This window comes from Tachysurus vachellii, chromosome 6 (genome assembly GCF_030014155.1).
Source record: "Tachysurus vachellii isolate PV-2020 chromosome 6, HZAU_Pvac_v1, whole genome shotgun sequence".
Lineage (NCBI taxonomy): Eukaryota > Metazoa > Chordata > Actinopteri > Siluriformes > Bagridae > Tachysurus > Tachysurus vachellii.
The window spans coordinates 11319649-11336465 of NC_083465.1; the positions used below are offsets into that span (position 1 = coordinate 11319649).

Sequence of the window (16817 nt, forward strand, 5' to 3'; positions counted from 1 at the left end):
CAGGCGTCATCGGGCATCAAGGCAGGATACACCCTGGACGGAGTGCCAACCCATCGCAGGGCACACACACACACTCTCATTCACTCACACAATCACACACTACGGACAATTTTCCAGAGATGCCAATCAACCTACCATGCATGTCTTTGGAACGGGGGAGGAAACCGGAGTACCCGGAGGAAACCCCCGAGGCACAGGGAGAACATTCAACTGCACACTATGTATTCTAAATAATATGTCAAATGATTTCACTGACAGTATTAAGCCACATTAGCACATTACTTTGACTTTAACCAGGTTTTTCTGTTATTACTATCCTGTACAGTTAGTGACTCTTCCTCAAAAGTCAAGATCCCTTCTGAAATGATTTCATTACTTTATTTTAATTAAAAGAAATGTATCTCAATTATAACTGTATAAATAAACAGTAGGTGGCGCCTATAAGTACAGCAAGTTCATTTAGGATTGAATTGCTTAATTCAATGTGGTTAGTTTTAAATAGTCTTGCATTCCGTCACTCATGTAAAGATCTAAAAAAAATGAATAAATATAAGAGAGAGAGAACTTTAAACAAAAAAAAAGTGTATGAAATAGCAGAAGACTATGTATTCCTTACGCTTCATATGCTGTATCCAATCACGTTGCGTCTCTTTCGACAACGCTGTTCTGATTGAACAGAACACTTGTCAGTCAAAGTAAGAGTACACGCCTCCCGCTGACCCCACAAACCCTGGGGGGAGACGAGAGGATTCAGGGTTTATAAAAGATACATACGCTGGAATAAAATTAACTTTTTCAAAGTGGATTATCGCTTGATAGAGTTGTTCGTACTGTCGTCAAGTAGGATTCAGGATTTCGGTTTTTTCTGAGTTGTTTTTTATTCTTTTTTTTTGGGTGTCGTGGTGAAGGATGGATAAAATGCGGCCTAGCGGCGGAGCGGGTGGCCACCTCGGGCTCGCCTCGCTCTTTCCGCCGGGTCTGCAGGCTATTTACGCGGAGTGTCGGCGCCTGTATCCCGATCAGCCAAACCCGCTTCAAGTCACTGCCATCGTTAAGTACTGGTAAGTGATTTCACTGCACGTTGAAACGCGGTTTAAAATCGTGTGTAATGCAAATAAATATGAAATTAGCAGCAAATCTTTACTCCTGATTTAATCAAGGATTGTTGTAGCTAGAGAGCTAAAAACGGCTAGCAGCTACATCCGAATATGTGAGCAGAGGTTTGTTTTAAATGTTCAGTCGTGTTTGGATGTAAAAAGAAAATCTTTTAAGGTGTTTATCTGCTCGTACTGGTGTAAGAAAAGCTCTGTGCTGTTCAGAACATTGTTCAAGTAGCGTTATACACGGCTGTTTAGTTCGCCTTGTTTTACCCTCTCATTATGTAAACACAGGTTAGGGGGACCAGATCCTTTAGACTACATAAGTATGTACAGGAACGTGGGATGTCCTGCTCTGGATGTACAGGAACACTGGCATTATGTGAGTCTCGGCCTGAGTGATCTGTATGGAGACAACAGAGTTCACGAGTAAGTGTAACTTCATCTAATCTCCATGTGTATTTCATATAATACACCATCATTGATATAAAAAAAACAAAACACATATTTAACTTTCAGGGTCTTTATACAGTCTGCATTTTGGCTCTATATTAAAAAAACAAACAAAACAAAACACATATTTAACTTTCAGGGTCATCAAATCTCCATGTATATTTCAGATAATACACCATAATGGATATAAAAAAAAAACACACACACTTAACTTTCAGGGTCATTATACAGTCTGCATTTTTTGGCTCCATATAATGATCTGTAAACATGTCTAAGTTTATGTAGATTATAAAAGTATACAGAGATGCATTATTTTTAAGTGTTGACAGTGTTTCATTTTTATTATTATTTTTAGATTCACTGGTCAAGAAGGTCCAAGTGGGTTTGGTTTTGAGCTTACATTTAGGTTAAAGAGGGAGGCAGGAGAGACCGCTCCTCCAACCTGGCCAGCTGAGCTTATGCAAGGTTTGGCTCGATACGTCTTTCAATCAGGTATGAAACAGGTTTGGCACCGATTGCATAATTTTCTTTGTAAATGCAGCCAGTTCCAACTAATTGTACTGAATCCGGGGGACCGAGGGCTAAATCGTACGTCTGCTGTCATGCACGTAGCCGGAAGGATAGCTCAAAGTGATATATCACTATAAATTTGTTTAAAGATTTATTCGTATTTTAAAACAACAATTAGAGGAACGTATTGTACTTAAAGTATTTAAAATCTACCTAGAAGACATGGTCACAGCAAAACAAAAGCAAGTTGTGAGGAGAAATTGAGCAGAATTGAGACTTTCATATTCATTTGATCTCGATTCACATATGTGTAAATTCTGTAAAGGACTGGCCACTGCATTACTTGAATATTATTTTTTAATAATAATCCTATCTTATTGGCTTTAAACACTCTGTTGAAGGCAGTAATTTCTGACCCTTATATACAAGATCAAGCATATGTATTATTCTTTTAGAAAGGCAATAATGCAGAAGGTGAGGATGGCATCACCTTCTGGCACATTTGAGAGAAATCCAAACCATTTAAACGTGTTGTCTTTATTTTGGGATATAGAAAACACATTTTGCAGCGGTGACCACATTTCATGGCACAGCCCATTAGATAACAGCGAGTCCAGAATCCAGCACATGCTGCTCACAGAGGACCCCCAGATGCAACCTGTACAAACACCATTTGGTCTGGTCAGCTTCCTTCAAGTAAGGCACAACAAATTAACATGATTAAATTGTCCTTTCATTGTTCTTGTATACTGGTTCTATGCTGTTGTGCTATGTGCTGTGCAACAATATGATGCCTTAGTAAATGTAAATATAATTATTTACACCTATTCAATAGCAAAATACTGTAATACTAACTCTTACCTAACTGTTTTCTCCAAGCTGTCTGTCAAAGATGAGAGGATAAAACCTTTTTCTGGATTACTTTAAAGTAAACTTTTATATAGACTCCAGTTTCCAAAGCTTAATCTAATGATCAACCTGTGATGTATTTTTTTTTTCCTGGTTTGGTAAAAATCTTAGTTTTGTACGTGTGTTTGTCCAAGGTAGTATATTAATGTGGTTAGTTTGAACTAATATTATCTAATATGTTTCCAGTACATGGATTTCTGTCTTCTGCGAAATTGAGTATGGGATTATTAAGGGAGCTAAACTTGCATTAGGAGGGCTTGCTTTTTTACCACCATCAATCTAACTTAACAGATGACCATGCAGATGTTTATTATATTAAAACAACCAACATTATTATTGCTATATATTTTTTTTATGTACAGTGATGCCTCAAGATACGAGTTTAATTCGTTCCGTGACCTTGCTCGTATCTCAAATTGCTCGTATCTCAAAACAATTTAAATGAATTGAAATCCCATTAATCCGTTCCAGCTCGAAAAATTCCACTCCAGTTGTTTTGTTTGTGTTTTGAATATGAAAAATGTACAGTACCTGTATTTATAAATGACAAATATTGTATAAAAACATACAGTAATAAAAGAGAATGTTAAAAAATAAACTGGTTTTACTTTACGGAAGATGCGCATGGAGGTTGAGGGAGGAGTAAACAGGAGGAATTTTGTCTCGTACGTACACTTTCGCTTTCGTTCACTTACTCGCTTCTGTACACTCTTACTGCTACTTTAAACTTAAATGGAACTTAACTAAACTTCACTAAAATTAACGAACTTAAGTCAAGCATCGCGTTAGTTCTGGCAGGCCACGTCGTCAAGCGTGCATCAGCCGTTAATCACCTGTCCACGACGCGCACCAATCCGGTTACGACATCCATATTACCCGACCATTTAAATTCCCATTCATTGAGCCGCTTTCTAGCGCTTCACTGCTGCTGCGATTTGAACTCCCTCCTCCAACCCCGACTCCACCATGCCGGAACCTGTGTTCGTTGGACCAGTTTACGTCATAAATCTCCACATATTTTTCTCTCTCTCACTCTCTTTCTAATTATTTAATTATTTATTTATCAATTCATTCATTTATTACTTTCCAAAAACACGTAAGCGAGCATATCTAATACTATGCATGATTAGTGGTTCTGTTATACGGGGGGTCTAAAAGCGCTGCTTTCTCTGCTCTGTCTATGCACACGGACGGGCGCGTGGATTCTTGCCCAGAACAGAACCATATCAGATGCTGTGTAGTTTGCACAAGTTCAAATTTTTTAACGGATCTGAAAATTACGGATCCGCAGATGGTCGGCACCTCACGCAGTCCTTTGCAACTCTCCATAGGAAATGATTGACTTCCTGTTTATCGGCCGTCGTTTGTCGTGTGCAGTGGAAAGGCGGCATTACCCGAGTGAGACGCGGGAAGCTGAGGCGGGGGAAACGGAGCACAAGTGGTTGTTGGGGATTTTTGTTTCGGTGGCGGCGGCTCGGATGCTCGTATCTCAAAAATTTGCTCGTATCTCAAGCCAAAAATTTGGTCGAATCACAGCTCGTATCTCAAAAAATTTATATGTCAGAGCACTCGTATCTCGAGGCATCACTGTACCACATTTATTCATCTTTGGTAACTGTTTTATCCTGGCCAAGAAGGTGGTGAATCTCAGTAACACTGTGCACAAGGCAGGAATATAAATTTATATATCCTGGAATAGAGAGTTTGTGTACCTGTTTGTTTAGTGTCAATGTTTTTGTGTAGAAATATTAACTGTGTGTTGTTCTTTTGTGCTTTGAAGATTGTTGGGGTATGCACAGAAGAGCTGCAGGCAGCACAGCAGTGGAATGGTCAGGGCATTTTGGACCTGCTGCGTGGAGTGCGTGTGTGAGTATAGTTGTAAACCAGGCTCAGAGAAAAGTTGGGACAGCCCTTGTTTTGGAATGTGCAATTCCAATTTAATGTGTTCTTCGAGAAATGTGACTACAAATGTTATGCCTCCTGGAAAAATGTTGCATACACTGGAATTGTTGTTGGCTTGATTTCAGACTTTGGTGTAGTGTTTACAATGTTTAGCTTTTTCTCGAGTTAGATGGGTCACTGACCCTGAAAAGCTTTGTTTGACCTTGTTTTTAAAATGGGCTTGTCCTGCCTCCTGCTCTGTTTGCAGTGCCGGAGGTCCGTGGTTAATCACTGACATGAGGAGAGGGGAGACTATATTTGACATTGATCCTCACTTACAAGTAAGGCTTTATTATTTATTTCTTCTTCTTTGTTGTGGATAATGTATTAGATTTTACATGTGGAATGTTCTTAGCCTCCTGGTGGTCCAACAGCAGGATCTTTCAGTCACATTACCATGGCTTGGGTTCAATTCCCGGGCATGGAGCTAACCCAGCCACTGAAGCGCTAACTCTGTGTCAGTTCTAAGCTTGGATCAAATGGGAGTATTGCGTCAGGAATGACATCCGTCGTAAAACCTGTGCCAAATCAAATACGCGGACCTGATAATCCGCTGTGGTGACCCTGAAAAGACCTTATTCTGAAAAGAAAACACTTTACTGAGAGTCTTTAAGAGCTTTTCCATGTTGGTTAATTGAAGTCCGGTAGAACACTTGTTAATTTCCCCTGTGTGCAGTTCCTCATATGACTCAATTAGAATTAATATATAAAATGATTCATTATAATTTATATGATTGTAAGTTTTTTCATTTGGTCATGAAGGGGGGTGTTTAAGGTCCAATCCTTGCTGCATGACCACGTGGAGCTGGATCAGCTAAGCAGCAGGTTGCAAATCTGTTCGATCACTGAATGAAAGAATTGATGAAAAAATCACCGATGAAAGAATTTGTGGAATTCAAAAATAGCAACAGAGAAAGAAAATGAACGTGACCGTGGTTATTACGCTGTAGATCCAGACTATGTCCACAGGAGAGGCTCAAAAGCTTTTTTTTTTTTTTTTTTTTTTGCCAACGTATGAAAACAACTACTTTTAACTCCTACTACATTAAAATGGTTCTATTCAGTCAGCAAACACATCATCTGCATCTCGTGTGGGCAGTCAGTTAATGGGAATATGTCAAATTTGGTTGATGATAGGGATTGTCACACATTGGCACTGCCAGTATGCATGACGTAAATAGTGCTATTAGTTTGTCAGTGTGGCATTTCCGTTCTAGTTGGTGTTGGAAATACTGTTCTGCATTGTGGCTAGGTCTAAAGGTTATTCTGATATTCTGAATTTATTTCCTGATTATTTGATTTATTTTAAAGCTGTAAGAAAATAGCAAACTATATATATTTTAAAACATTAAATATTTAGTTATAGCATGAGAATCTTATTAACTTTAATTCATCTTATTGCTCTTTGACCACTTTTTTCCAACATCAAATTAGTTTGTCATGTTAATCTGTATCATTTACAAGCAGTCAATTTAAAAAAAATAATAATAATAAAGTGTATTACCCAGAATTTATCTCCCTATCTGAAACCCTCTGACGCTGACTTCATTTTGTTGTTTGAACCCACACATTTTTTTAAATGATTGGAACATATAACTGACAGGTTTTCTGTTGCCCAGGTGTACCATGTTAGACTAATAGGTTAAACAATGAATGACTCTGTCTACTCTTGGTTAAAATAGATAAACTTACATGAAGACCAGGGAGCTGTCTTTTGGAGAAAAGCTAATTATGTTGACCATGTGCACAATCGTTGGGTATAGCCAGTACAATTTAAGAATGTCCTGAAAAAACAAACAAACACACTGATGTGCTGACATCCAGCTGTCAAACAGTTCAGCCAAAGAAAACAACAGCAGTTGTTGACAAACATTGTGAAAGCTGTGAAGAAAACGTCACGTGGCATCACCAGCAATCTGAACAGGTACAGGAAGACTAATGTGTGGAGAAAGAAAGAAATTCTCTGCTCCTGATCCAAAACCTACAAGCTCATCAGTCAAGCACGGTGGAAGTAGCATCATGGATTAGGGTTCCATGTCTCTGTTACAGACTCACTAATTTTTATTCATGATATAACTCTACAATCAGAGCAAAATGAGTTCAGAAGTCTACAGAAACATTCGGTCTGACGATTTGCAGAGAAATGCATCCGGTCTAAATATGAAAAAGATCATCATAGAGCAAGAAAATGACTCAAAACACAACAAAGCATTTAATCAGTGGAGTTTTAGACTGGCCAAGTCAATCAGAAGACTTTCATGTGCTGAAGATAAGGAGTGAAACCCCCATATATACAAAAATTGAAAGAACATTTTGAAACATTTTGGTGACGTCACTGGATTGATAGTTATTGAAAGCAATGGATGTTTACTTTTTATTGTAAAACTCCAATACTGTTCAAATACTTTTAAAAATGATCTGGACAGATTGTGAGCTCAAACCCAAATGTCTTCAGTCTATAGAAAAAAAAAAATCAAAAGTAATTGCTCTTCCTGTACTTGCGTAGTCACAATATATGGTAAGCAATGTTGTGCTTATCAGCATCACTGGCTTGAAAGACGGGTTTAACTACTTTTTAGTTGTTTAAATACTTTTGCTTGTGGCAACACTACTGCCTGACATTGCCATAATGCACATTCTAATCCATATAAACCCATTAATATAGTATATTAGTTTAGAATACAGTATGCAAAAACTGAAAAGAAACACAGCCAGTGCTAACTTTGTTTTGGTAAATTAATCATTCGTTTTAGTCATTTCCTATTTCATTGGCCAAAGTAGCACAAGATATTGCTTTCCTGATAGAGAAGGATGGTTTGAGGAATCTGAACATTAATGGTTAACAGAATACCTGTCAGTTCATAAGTTTCAAATTGAGACATTTTACATTATACTTCATAGTTTGATGTGGGGAAATTTATGCAGTGTTTATTTAATGTTCGTCTTTATTTTCCAACAGATGTATTTATTTTAATATCAGTAAAGAGGCATTTTGCAGCTCTACACTGCAGTAGACCAAACCATTTGATTATAAAATAAATATCCACTACGACCATCGCATTTAGGTTGCCATTTTTCAGTAGATAGACTTCCAACCATATATGTGCACTTTTTTGCCTGCCCATCTTTATTTGATGTGGTGTTTTATGTGTATGTGAATTATTCAATCCAAGCAGGAGAGGGTGGATAAAGGCATCGAAACAGACGGCTCCAACCTGAGCGGAGTCAGTGCCAAGTGTGCATGGGATGACCTGAGCCGACCTCCCGAGGATGAGGATGACAGCCGCAGCATCTGCATTGGATCGCAGCCACGCAGGCTGTCTGAGAAAGGTGAGCCATTTAATATAGGGAAGTAATGAATAAAATCTAAGAGACGATGGTCAGAAACAATATAATCTTTTATTGCTTCTAATGCGTAATTTTTTTTTACTTTTTTTTTTTTTTTTAACTAAGTGGCATCATACTTTAAAGAACAGATAAGATTTCTTTGTATTTTATTTGCAGACACTGAACAGATCAGGGAAGCCCTGAGGAAAGGACTGGAGATTAACAGCAAGTCAATCTTACCTCCCATTAACAGTCAGAGACATCACCAAGACCGGCCACTGTAAGTATTTTTGGAATTTCTTTACAGTGAATTTGGAGAAGTCGGTCCCAAATTAAGTCAGTATAAATCTGCTGACTTTGATTAGTCGTGTGGATGAGGTGGGTGTGTGGGGTGGCAGTGTTGGTTGTCCATCAGTGACGATATCAGACTGATGTAAAGGGAAGAAGTATTTCTTGGGGTAACCTGGTGGATGTACAGTGAAATTGTCAGGGGACTTTTCCCAGAAGTGACAAAGACTGTATTACTTTGATTTGCTCATTTAATTATTTGAATACTTCTATGTTTGTTTAAATATTTTAGTGTAACTCTACCAGTTTCTTCTGTATTAATGAAACTGTGCCCTGAAGTGGAGATTTAAATTTTATTATTATTATTATTATTATTATTATTATTATTATTTTAATCTCCTCCTAATGTTGCCCAAATTGCTGTTGCTTGCTTTATGGTAAAGGTTTCTGATGGTGACTCATTATTCATAGAATACATTTCAAATCAAACATTTGAACATAAATCAGATGTATCGCTGTTAAACGAGATGTTTTGCTTACAATAACCACAAATGTCAGCGGAAATTAATATTTCTAGAAGCAAACTTTGTTATGAGTCATCACTGTGTGCTGGTTTTAGAATAAGGGGGAAAAATCTATTTTGGCTCTTTGCCATTGCTGTTATCTTAAAATGGATAATCATTAAAATTTATCTCCACGTTCATTAAAATGCATGTATTATAATTAATGGGCATCTTGACAACATGGTTGCTGGCATTTACATGTTGATTTAAAGTGAACCGGTCTGATACAAGTTTGAACCTGTTTATCATTTTCCAAGATATTACAGCTTCCTCAGAAATTCCTTATAAATTTACAGCAGTGTTGTTAGTCAGCTGTTGTCATGTATTGATTAAAGTATAAAGACTTTTTACAGAAGCAGCAAGGATCCCTCCAGGTCTGTTTAAAGCTTTGCTCACAAATATTAATCAGATATCGCTGCTTTGCATGGTCTATACTTGCCTATTTAGGGTTTTTTGGTGATTCACTAGCAAGATAATTCATCGTTTGGTATTATTTGAATCGATCAGATTTTGTTTTTGGTTAAATCAGTTCCCTTTTGGAAACACACAATACACATTAGCCAGTTTCCAAAAATGGAGGTGGTACAGGCCTGTCATCAGAATCCATCTTTAACCTTGTTGAATTTTTGTCCATTTTCCTTAATAGAAAGGTTTTTTTTAGTTAACATACTGATCAAGATAATTGTCAAAGTGAATTTCCTTATTCCATTTTTGCATGAGTAATATTGAGTATAACCTCTCCTGCCCATACACCTGGTATACAGTGAGTAAATTACCATTAATAAAATGAACACACTGTTAGTGACATCTTAGTAAGTTTTCCATTTGCTTATCCTTTAGGGAGATAATTTTGTTTATTTCTTGGAAATGATTGTGGAAAATGAGAGGAATAGCAAGCAGACCAAGAAAATTTGAAGCTTATAACAAATAAAAATACGAGAATCTTATATTTCGTTTCTTGGAATATTTTAATGGGAAATGAACATAATTAAAATTGATCTAAGCAAGTGTATTTAGTTTGTTCTGTGCAGAGCATTTGTGCTACAGGCTCCAGAAAGATATATCATCAGTGTTCACTGTGCTGTGTTTTTAGAAAACACTGAACAATGCCAGTAACTTGGAAATGTACCTGAATGTATATGTCTGTACAGTGACTATTAGTTGCAGCTTTTGGTTAGTGTGAGACTCTTTAGGAATGAGGGGATGGCTGCATGATAGAAAAGGTAATTATGAGGTTTTGTTTTATCATTTATCAAATCATGCAAGCAGAGTTGTAGATTTTGACCTTTAAGTGAGGTGTGTTTTTTTTGTTTTTTTTTTAAACACACTACTGATAAGCATTCACTTCTGTCTGTCAATCCAAAGGCTGTTATGAAAATGTCTTCAAAGCTTTTCTAATATCTGTGTATTGTGTGTTGATTCTCCTTGTGGGTGAACTGAGTTGTTTGACAGTCTATTCTCATCTCATTGATCTCAGTGCAGTCGTTCGATGCTTCGTTCAACACCTCACACAGCAGGGGGTTGGGGTAATCTCAGCCTCCTATTCTGTCCTCCACATCTCATCCTGCTCACCTTGCCCCCTGGCCATAAGCTGAGGTTGTGCAGTGTCTTTCATTAGCCATGCCAAGCATACACGTCCTGTAGCTGACTGGTATTATTTATCATTAAATAATCTTAGGGGGAAAAAAATAGTAGCTAGAGTTTTGCCAGAAGGAACTACAAAGCGTGAATTTAATCTATCTAATACATACTCCAGAAGAATGTTCTGGCATCTGTAATATACCTATACAGAATCTATAGTACCATGTAGGAAGAAATACATCTCCATCTAAATTTATGTAGATATTTGCATTATATTATACTAGAAATGTTTGTGTTTGCATTAATCTGACATTGGAAGGTCTGGATAGATTGACATTCACTGTCAGCCTATTTTTATAATAACCTTAAAAATGTATCTAAGTCTTGCTGTTTTTGCAGCAAGAATCAAGAAAACTGATGACTGAATGTTTAGTAGATTTTGAAATGCAGCAAAACTAACTCGAGTGTTCAGTGCCTGATGGAAAAAAGCATCTTATGGGGAAATTTAGGGGAGTGTGTGTTTTAAAATTCATCCAGAAAGCATTATCTTGTTCAATGACTGACCAGATGTGACCCCAACAATCAAACCTTTAATATTAGAATGGTTTTAAAGGTGTTGAAAGCATATCTTCCCTTAGAAAAAATAAAATAGGGGAATGGTTGTCTGTTTTAGTGGGTTTTTATATATATATAATATAATCTATTTATTTATTTATTTATTTAAATAAAAGGAAATTGATTTTCCTCTCAACAGTAATGGTAAATGCATTAATTTCTCTTCGCTGTGGTACAAATTTACCCCTAATTTCTCTTTAGACAATCAGTCGGACATTTGCAGAGCAAGCAGAACTCAAGGTAAGAGGCAAACAATAGAGAGAGTTTTAAAAAAAAAAAACAGTAATGAACAAAATGTTCCTTAGTGGAGTTTTTCATCAAGTGATCAAAATACTTCATTAAGCCCCATGGGGAAATTGGTTAAACGGTGCTAAAATAAACGGTCAGTATGCGCAGATTACATTTTGTTCCAAAAAAGAAGGTGCACACACTGTAGTGGTCTGTGGCACAGTAGATTTGTTTGTTGCAGTGAACAAATATTTGAAATGTTAAAAGAGCAATTTCTGTAGCAAGGCAGCAGTTCCCTTTTATTCGGCCTACCCTAAATCTGAATAATTAAAATGTTCTCTGCTCTAAAGACTACGTCTGAATTACTTAGGATAATGAATGTGCCGCTATGGCACTGGCAGTTTCCCTACACCATGACATCTGATTTGCTCTAAAGCTTGGTTTGCTTGGCTAACTGATGTTTAAAAGCCATTAAGGACACAAAAGTGATGCAGTACAAACAATTCACCATTTCAAAAGTACAGTGCTATATATGAATCTCACACTGTGATTATAATGTGCTTTATAGGCACTGTGACATTAGGGTTGTCACACATCTGTCTGTCTGCCTGTCTCGCTCTGTGTGTATACGTGTGACGTAATTTGTCATGAAAAGAACTTTAAAGTAACCTTGATTTTATGATGAAATTAATGCTGTTTACATGATCTGGACTTCTAATGTGGTGCCAAATATGCAGCTATTTTAATAATCTGTAGACTAAATGTGTGCATTTTGGCAACTGGCAGATGACTGACCATGCTTTCATGCAAATGTATGAGTATTAATCAGTTGATCTTCTGGGTAAGCAAAAAAAAAAAGAGGGACTGTTGCTTTATGTCTAGGGATCTTTGGAGCAGTCTATCTTTGTGACAGCAGAAAATAGGAGCAAATTAAATATGCAAAATTATTCATTCCTTCTCCTTTATCTCTCTTCCTCTCCCTGCTTTGCCCCTGCACGTGCCCCTCTTTCCACTCTCATCAGAAGCCGTAAGGACAGTCTGGAAAGTGAGAGCTCATCTGCTATTGTTCCCCATGAGCTGGTGAGGACACGACAGCTGGAGAGTGTGCACCTCAAGTTCAATCAGGAGTCTGGAACTCTGCTCCCACTGTGCCTCAGGTAATGTACAGACATTCCAGTCTCTATTGCTGGCATGCTTTCTTTCCGACCTCACACACTCGTGCCTGCTGCAGTTCAGTAAACTTGGGCCTTTCTCATTGGGAATGACTGATGTCTAAGGAAATGCACTTTATTTAAACTCCTGTTGTTTTGAGAACAGATGTTCCTTTACCCCTACATTTGTATTCTAAAAATAGCATAGCTGTTAACATGTTACTGACGTCCTTAGCCAGCAAATCTTTTAGTTGGCCAGTTCCAACAATCCCAAGTGCTGGCATTAAAAGGTTTTATTATAAGATCAGAGGTTGAAGTGTAAACTCATTTTGTATAGATGGAATCAAAGCCTTTTTTACTCTTCTCTGTCTTCCATAGAGGACGTATCCTCCATGGGCGGCACTTCACATATAAAAGTATCAATGGTGACACAGCAATCACTTTTGTATCCACTGGAGTAGAGGGTGCTTTCGCAACAGAAGAGCACCCCTATGCTGCTCATGGGCCGTGGCTACAGGTAAGGAATATCCAGTACTATATCTGAATGGCATACTCAATTGGTATTAATGTTTGCTTCTTTTGTTTAGATCCTTCTCACTGAAGAGTTTGTGGAGCACATGCTAGGCGACCTTCAAGATCTGAGTATTCGTGACGAGGTAGATGGGCCCCGAATGCACAATGACCTGCTTTAAAAGGAATTCATGAATCTCTGTTCTTAAACGCATCTGTTTATTTATTTATTTTTCCTCTCTTCCTCCTTCAGTTCAAGCTACCAAAGGAATACAGCTGGCCTGATAAGAAGCTAAAGATTTCTATCCTGCCAGATACAGTGTTTGACAGTCCGCTGCAATAAGACTGAGAAGCTGCATCTTCCCCCACGTCTCTAGAGGAGTGCAGAGCCGCCCGGGCTCCATAGAGACTCATGCTTATACACAGTTGGAGGAAATGGACACGTAGACACTTGACTCCCTCTCAGACAGCTGTTGGCACAAGACACTGAATATGCCTTTTTTTCACCAAGTATTAACTCCGTCCTTACATTTTAACCTTCAGATATTTCTGCTGAATTAATTTTGTCCAAATTCCTCTAAATGTTCATTTTCCAAAGTCTGCCTGTGTACCTGCAGCATGAGTAGGAAAAAAAGTTTTTGAATACTTGTTTTCTTTTGTTTTTTTTGTTTTTTTTAAATATTCAACATAAAAGGGCTTTCTGTAATGCTATGATGTGCAGTAACCCAGACTGATGTTTACATCATGTTGAAGAATGACTATCCTAAATCTAAACAATGCTAGCTGCATTTATGGGAGAACAAACATGGAAGAGCTAAAAACATATTTTATTATTGTTATTATTTTATATTAATGGGGACAGAAAATGATAGTTTTTTATAAGGGGTTGGCTGAAACCATTGTTACACATTTTAAAAGTTGGGCATAGCAAATTCATAGCATCCCCAAATGTTTTCTCTGCCACAAGGAAGTAGATGCTTAACAGTTGCTTTGAATAAGAAAGCATTGTTTTAAATGTTCATTGTGTACAAAAATATTGATTATACCAAAGGTTATTTCCTGAAAAATCAAATCATTTGTAGCTCTAGAAAGAGCTAAATAAGAGCTATACTGCCCTTAACATGAAATTGTCTTGTTGTTAGTACTTTAATGCATTATTCAAAAATGTGCACATTCATCACTAAGTCTTGTTAAGATTTTTTACTAGCTAGAGTAAACTTTTTACCAGCAAAACTGTAACAAACTGCTTCTCGTGCAGTCACGCTGTATTGAATCCACCTTTTATATCATGAGCTAGTGAAGTGTTTATAGCTAGCTCTCAAATTAAATACACTAGTGCCTTTTTAAAACTGTGATCAACACTATCTTGATGCAAATTGCTAATCTATACCAAAGCCAGTATTCAATTTGCATTCTCGTGTACTGGATGTAGGAGATTAAAAGCTCATGTTATGTCCTCCTTTCTTTAACCATTAAAGTACAATGGTTAACATTTCCACTCATCGTTTCTGTTACGTTTCATGTTATTTTATGGTTGGAAGTTAAAAGGAAAGCAGTATGTTCAAATTGCATTAATTCACTATTTTAATACACAAAATGCATACTAAACCACAAGTTTGAGTGTTTTGTTTTTTTTTTTTTCAAGAAAGCGGTTTATGTAGTGTGTCTTTATTTTATATTCTTCCAAATCTAAACTGCCTGTTTTTACCATTAAAGTGCATTAAAGTTTTACATAAATATTGTACTGTATATTCATATCGCCATTTTAAGCTGTATGTAAACCACAACTAGATCAAATTTGAAGATGATGTGCTATGTATCAAGCACACATTTTTATGCCAGGCCTTTATTTTTCTTTTCATTCTTTAGGACTCAATAACTTGAATTTTGTGATTTCTTTGTAAGTGCCAAACCTGTATCCATGTTTCAGCACATGTCGTGTTTGTATCGGATGAGAACAGCGATACACTGCCATGCAAGATTATGCATTGACTATGTTGAAATAGTCACACCTTGGTTATAGAATCAAATGCAAAGCAGTAGGCTTCAGTTGGATCTCATCACTTTAATCTCACTTTCCAGTGACAATTTCATTGATTTTCAAACCCACCCATTTAAATAATGAAATATAACCCTTGGTAGGCAGGTTTATAGGGTGCACTTTATAGGGAGCACAGATGTCCACTTAACAAGTGTGCACAGCATCACTGATGCAAAACACCACTTGCAGAGCAACCTGTGCTGTCCCACAGCCCTGCTATAGTCCATAAGCCTTTGGTGATTATTGGCTCTCTTACCTAGAATATTTCAAGATTAAATTATATTCAGATACAGAAATTGTGGCATTACTAACAGCAAAGTTGCAATAAAACGAATTCAAACTTTATAAATAAAGCCAAGGAATACATCTGTTTATAGATTGTTATCAGTTTTGCATCTACAATGTGAAAAAGGAAACCTGGTGGTAGGTGTTTTGTTAAACAGGCCATTAAATCCCTGGTGTCAGTTGAACTAAAAAAAAAAGAATATTCCAAAGATTTAGGCCCAGCCTTTAATATAGAAAGAAGTATGTAGTAAAATGCTTTCATTGTAAACCCTTGCACAGAGTGCTAATTTAAATAAAAATATGTTTTAGACTGTAATGACGAGCAGAACTGAATATATGCTATGTATAATGTGTCAGGCTCCCTTTCAATTCTAAACCTTTTGGCAGGGGTAGTCAGGCTTTGGGCAGGTTTTGATATTAATTAGTCAATATTGTTTTATATGGTCAATCATTTTGTCCCATGTGTATTAAAAAAAACAACTATTATTTAAAGAACTTCATGTAAAAAAAATTTTTCAATGTAATTGTAAGGAGTTTCTCCAATTTAGAGAAAAATGTAATTACAATATGTAATTACTAATCTTACAAATATGTAATTACTGTATGCAATTAATATTTACACTCATTGTCCACTTTATTTTTTTTAATAGACTTTAATAGAATATTTGCTGATTTAAGTAGTTTTCAATCAGCCAATCATGTGAATCATGCAGATACTGGTCAAAAATTTTAGTTAAAGTTTGCATCATACATCAGAATGAAGCTGTACTGGAAAATGTGTTCTGTGTGACTTTAACCATGGCATGATTGTTAGTACCAGATGGGCTGGTTTGAGTAAACCACTCATTGAGTGACAGTTCTGTGTGTGGAAAAGCCTTAATGATAAAAGATTTCAGAGAAAAGAAAATGTCCAGATAGGTTTGAGCTAGCAGGAAGGATACGAAAGCTCATAATCACTCTTTATAACCGTGGTGAGCAGAAAAGCATCTCAGCACAAAACATCAAACCTTGATATGTTTGATCTACAACTCCAAAAGGCCACATTAGGTGCTATCAGGGGTATCATGGGCTCACAAACTGGACTGTTGGACCAATGCTTTTCTGCTCACCATGGATGTAAACACTGGTTATTTTTTAGTGCTTACTACAGACTTCCTGGTCATTCTCTTCTGAACTCTCTCAAGATTTTCATTCCAGTTTTTTTTGTTTTAGTTTTTAACCCTGCTGTGTGTAATCTCTAGTGACTGTTGTATGTGAACTGTGAAGGAGATCAGCAGTTGATGAAATATTTAAACAACAATGTAAAGCAGTCAATGCT

At 36.9% G+C, this 16817-nt stretch overlaps 1 protein-coding gene across 4 annotated transcripts; it reads left to right on the forward strand.

Moving 5' to 3' along the window:
- Positions 1 to 695: 695 nt before the first annotated feature.
- sufu (suppressor of fused homolog (Drosophila)) lies at positions 696 to 14671 on the forward strand. 4 transcript variants are annotated; one of them, XM_060872180.1, is made up of 13 exons: positions 696 to 1061; positions 1392 to 1526; positions 1906 to 2042; positions 2614 to 2756; positions 4750 to 4835; positions 5119 to 5191; positions 8084 to 8240; positions 8415 to 8517; positions 11486 to 11524; positions 12535 to 12669; positions 13042 to 13180; positions 13251 to 13319; positions 13427 to 14671. In XM_060872180.1, the coding sequence occupies exons 1-13, from the start codon at positions 910 to 912 to the stop codon at positions 13514 to 13516; spliced, it is 1458 nt and encodes a 485-aa protein (XP_060728163.1). In that variant the 5' UTR covers positions 696 to 909; the 3' UTR covers positions 13517 to 14671. The 4 variants fall into 4 exon arrangements, with proteins under 4 accessions (XP_060728163.1, XP_060728164.1, XP_060728165.1 ...); XM_060872181.1 differs by having other exon boundaries at positions 8087 to 8240; XM_060872182.1 differs by lacking the exon at positions 11486 to 11524.
- The last annotated feature ends 2146 nt before the right edge of the window (positions 14672 to 16817 follow it).

Coding starts and splice junctions, on each gene's coding strand:
- sufu (XM_060872180.1), top strand. CDS start 910: ATGGATAAAATGCGGCCTAGCGGCGGAGCGGGTGGCCACCTCGGGCTC. Junction 2,043..2,613: donor TCGATACGTCTTTCAATCAG/GTATGAAACAGG, acceptor TTTGGGATATAG/AAAACACATTTTGCAGCGGT. Junction 4,836..5,118: donor CTGCTGCGTGGAGTGCGTGT/GTGAGTATAGTT, acceptor CTCTGTTTGCAG/TGCCGGAGGTCCGTGGTTAA.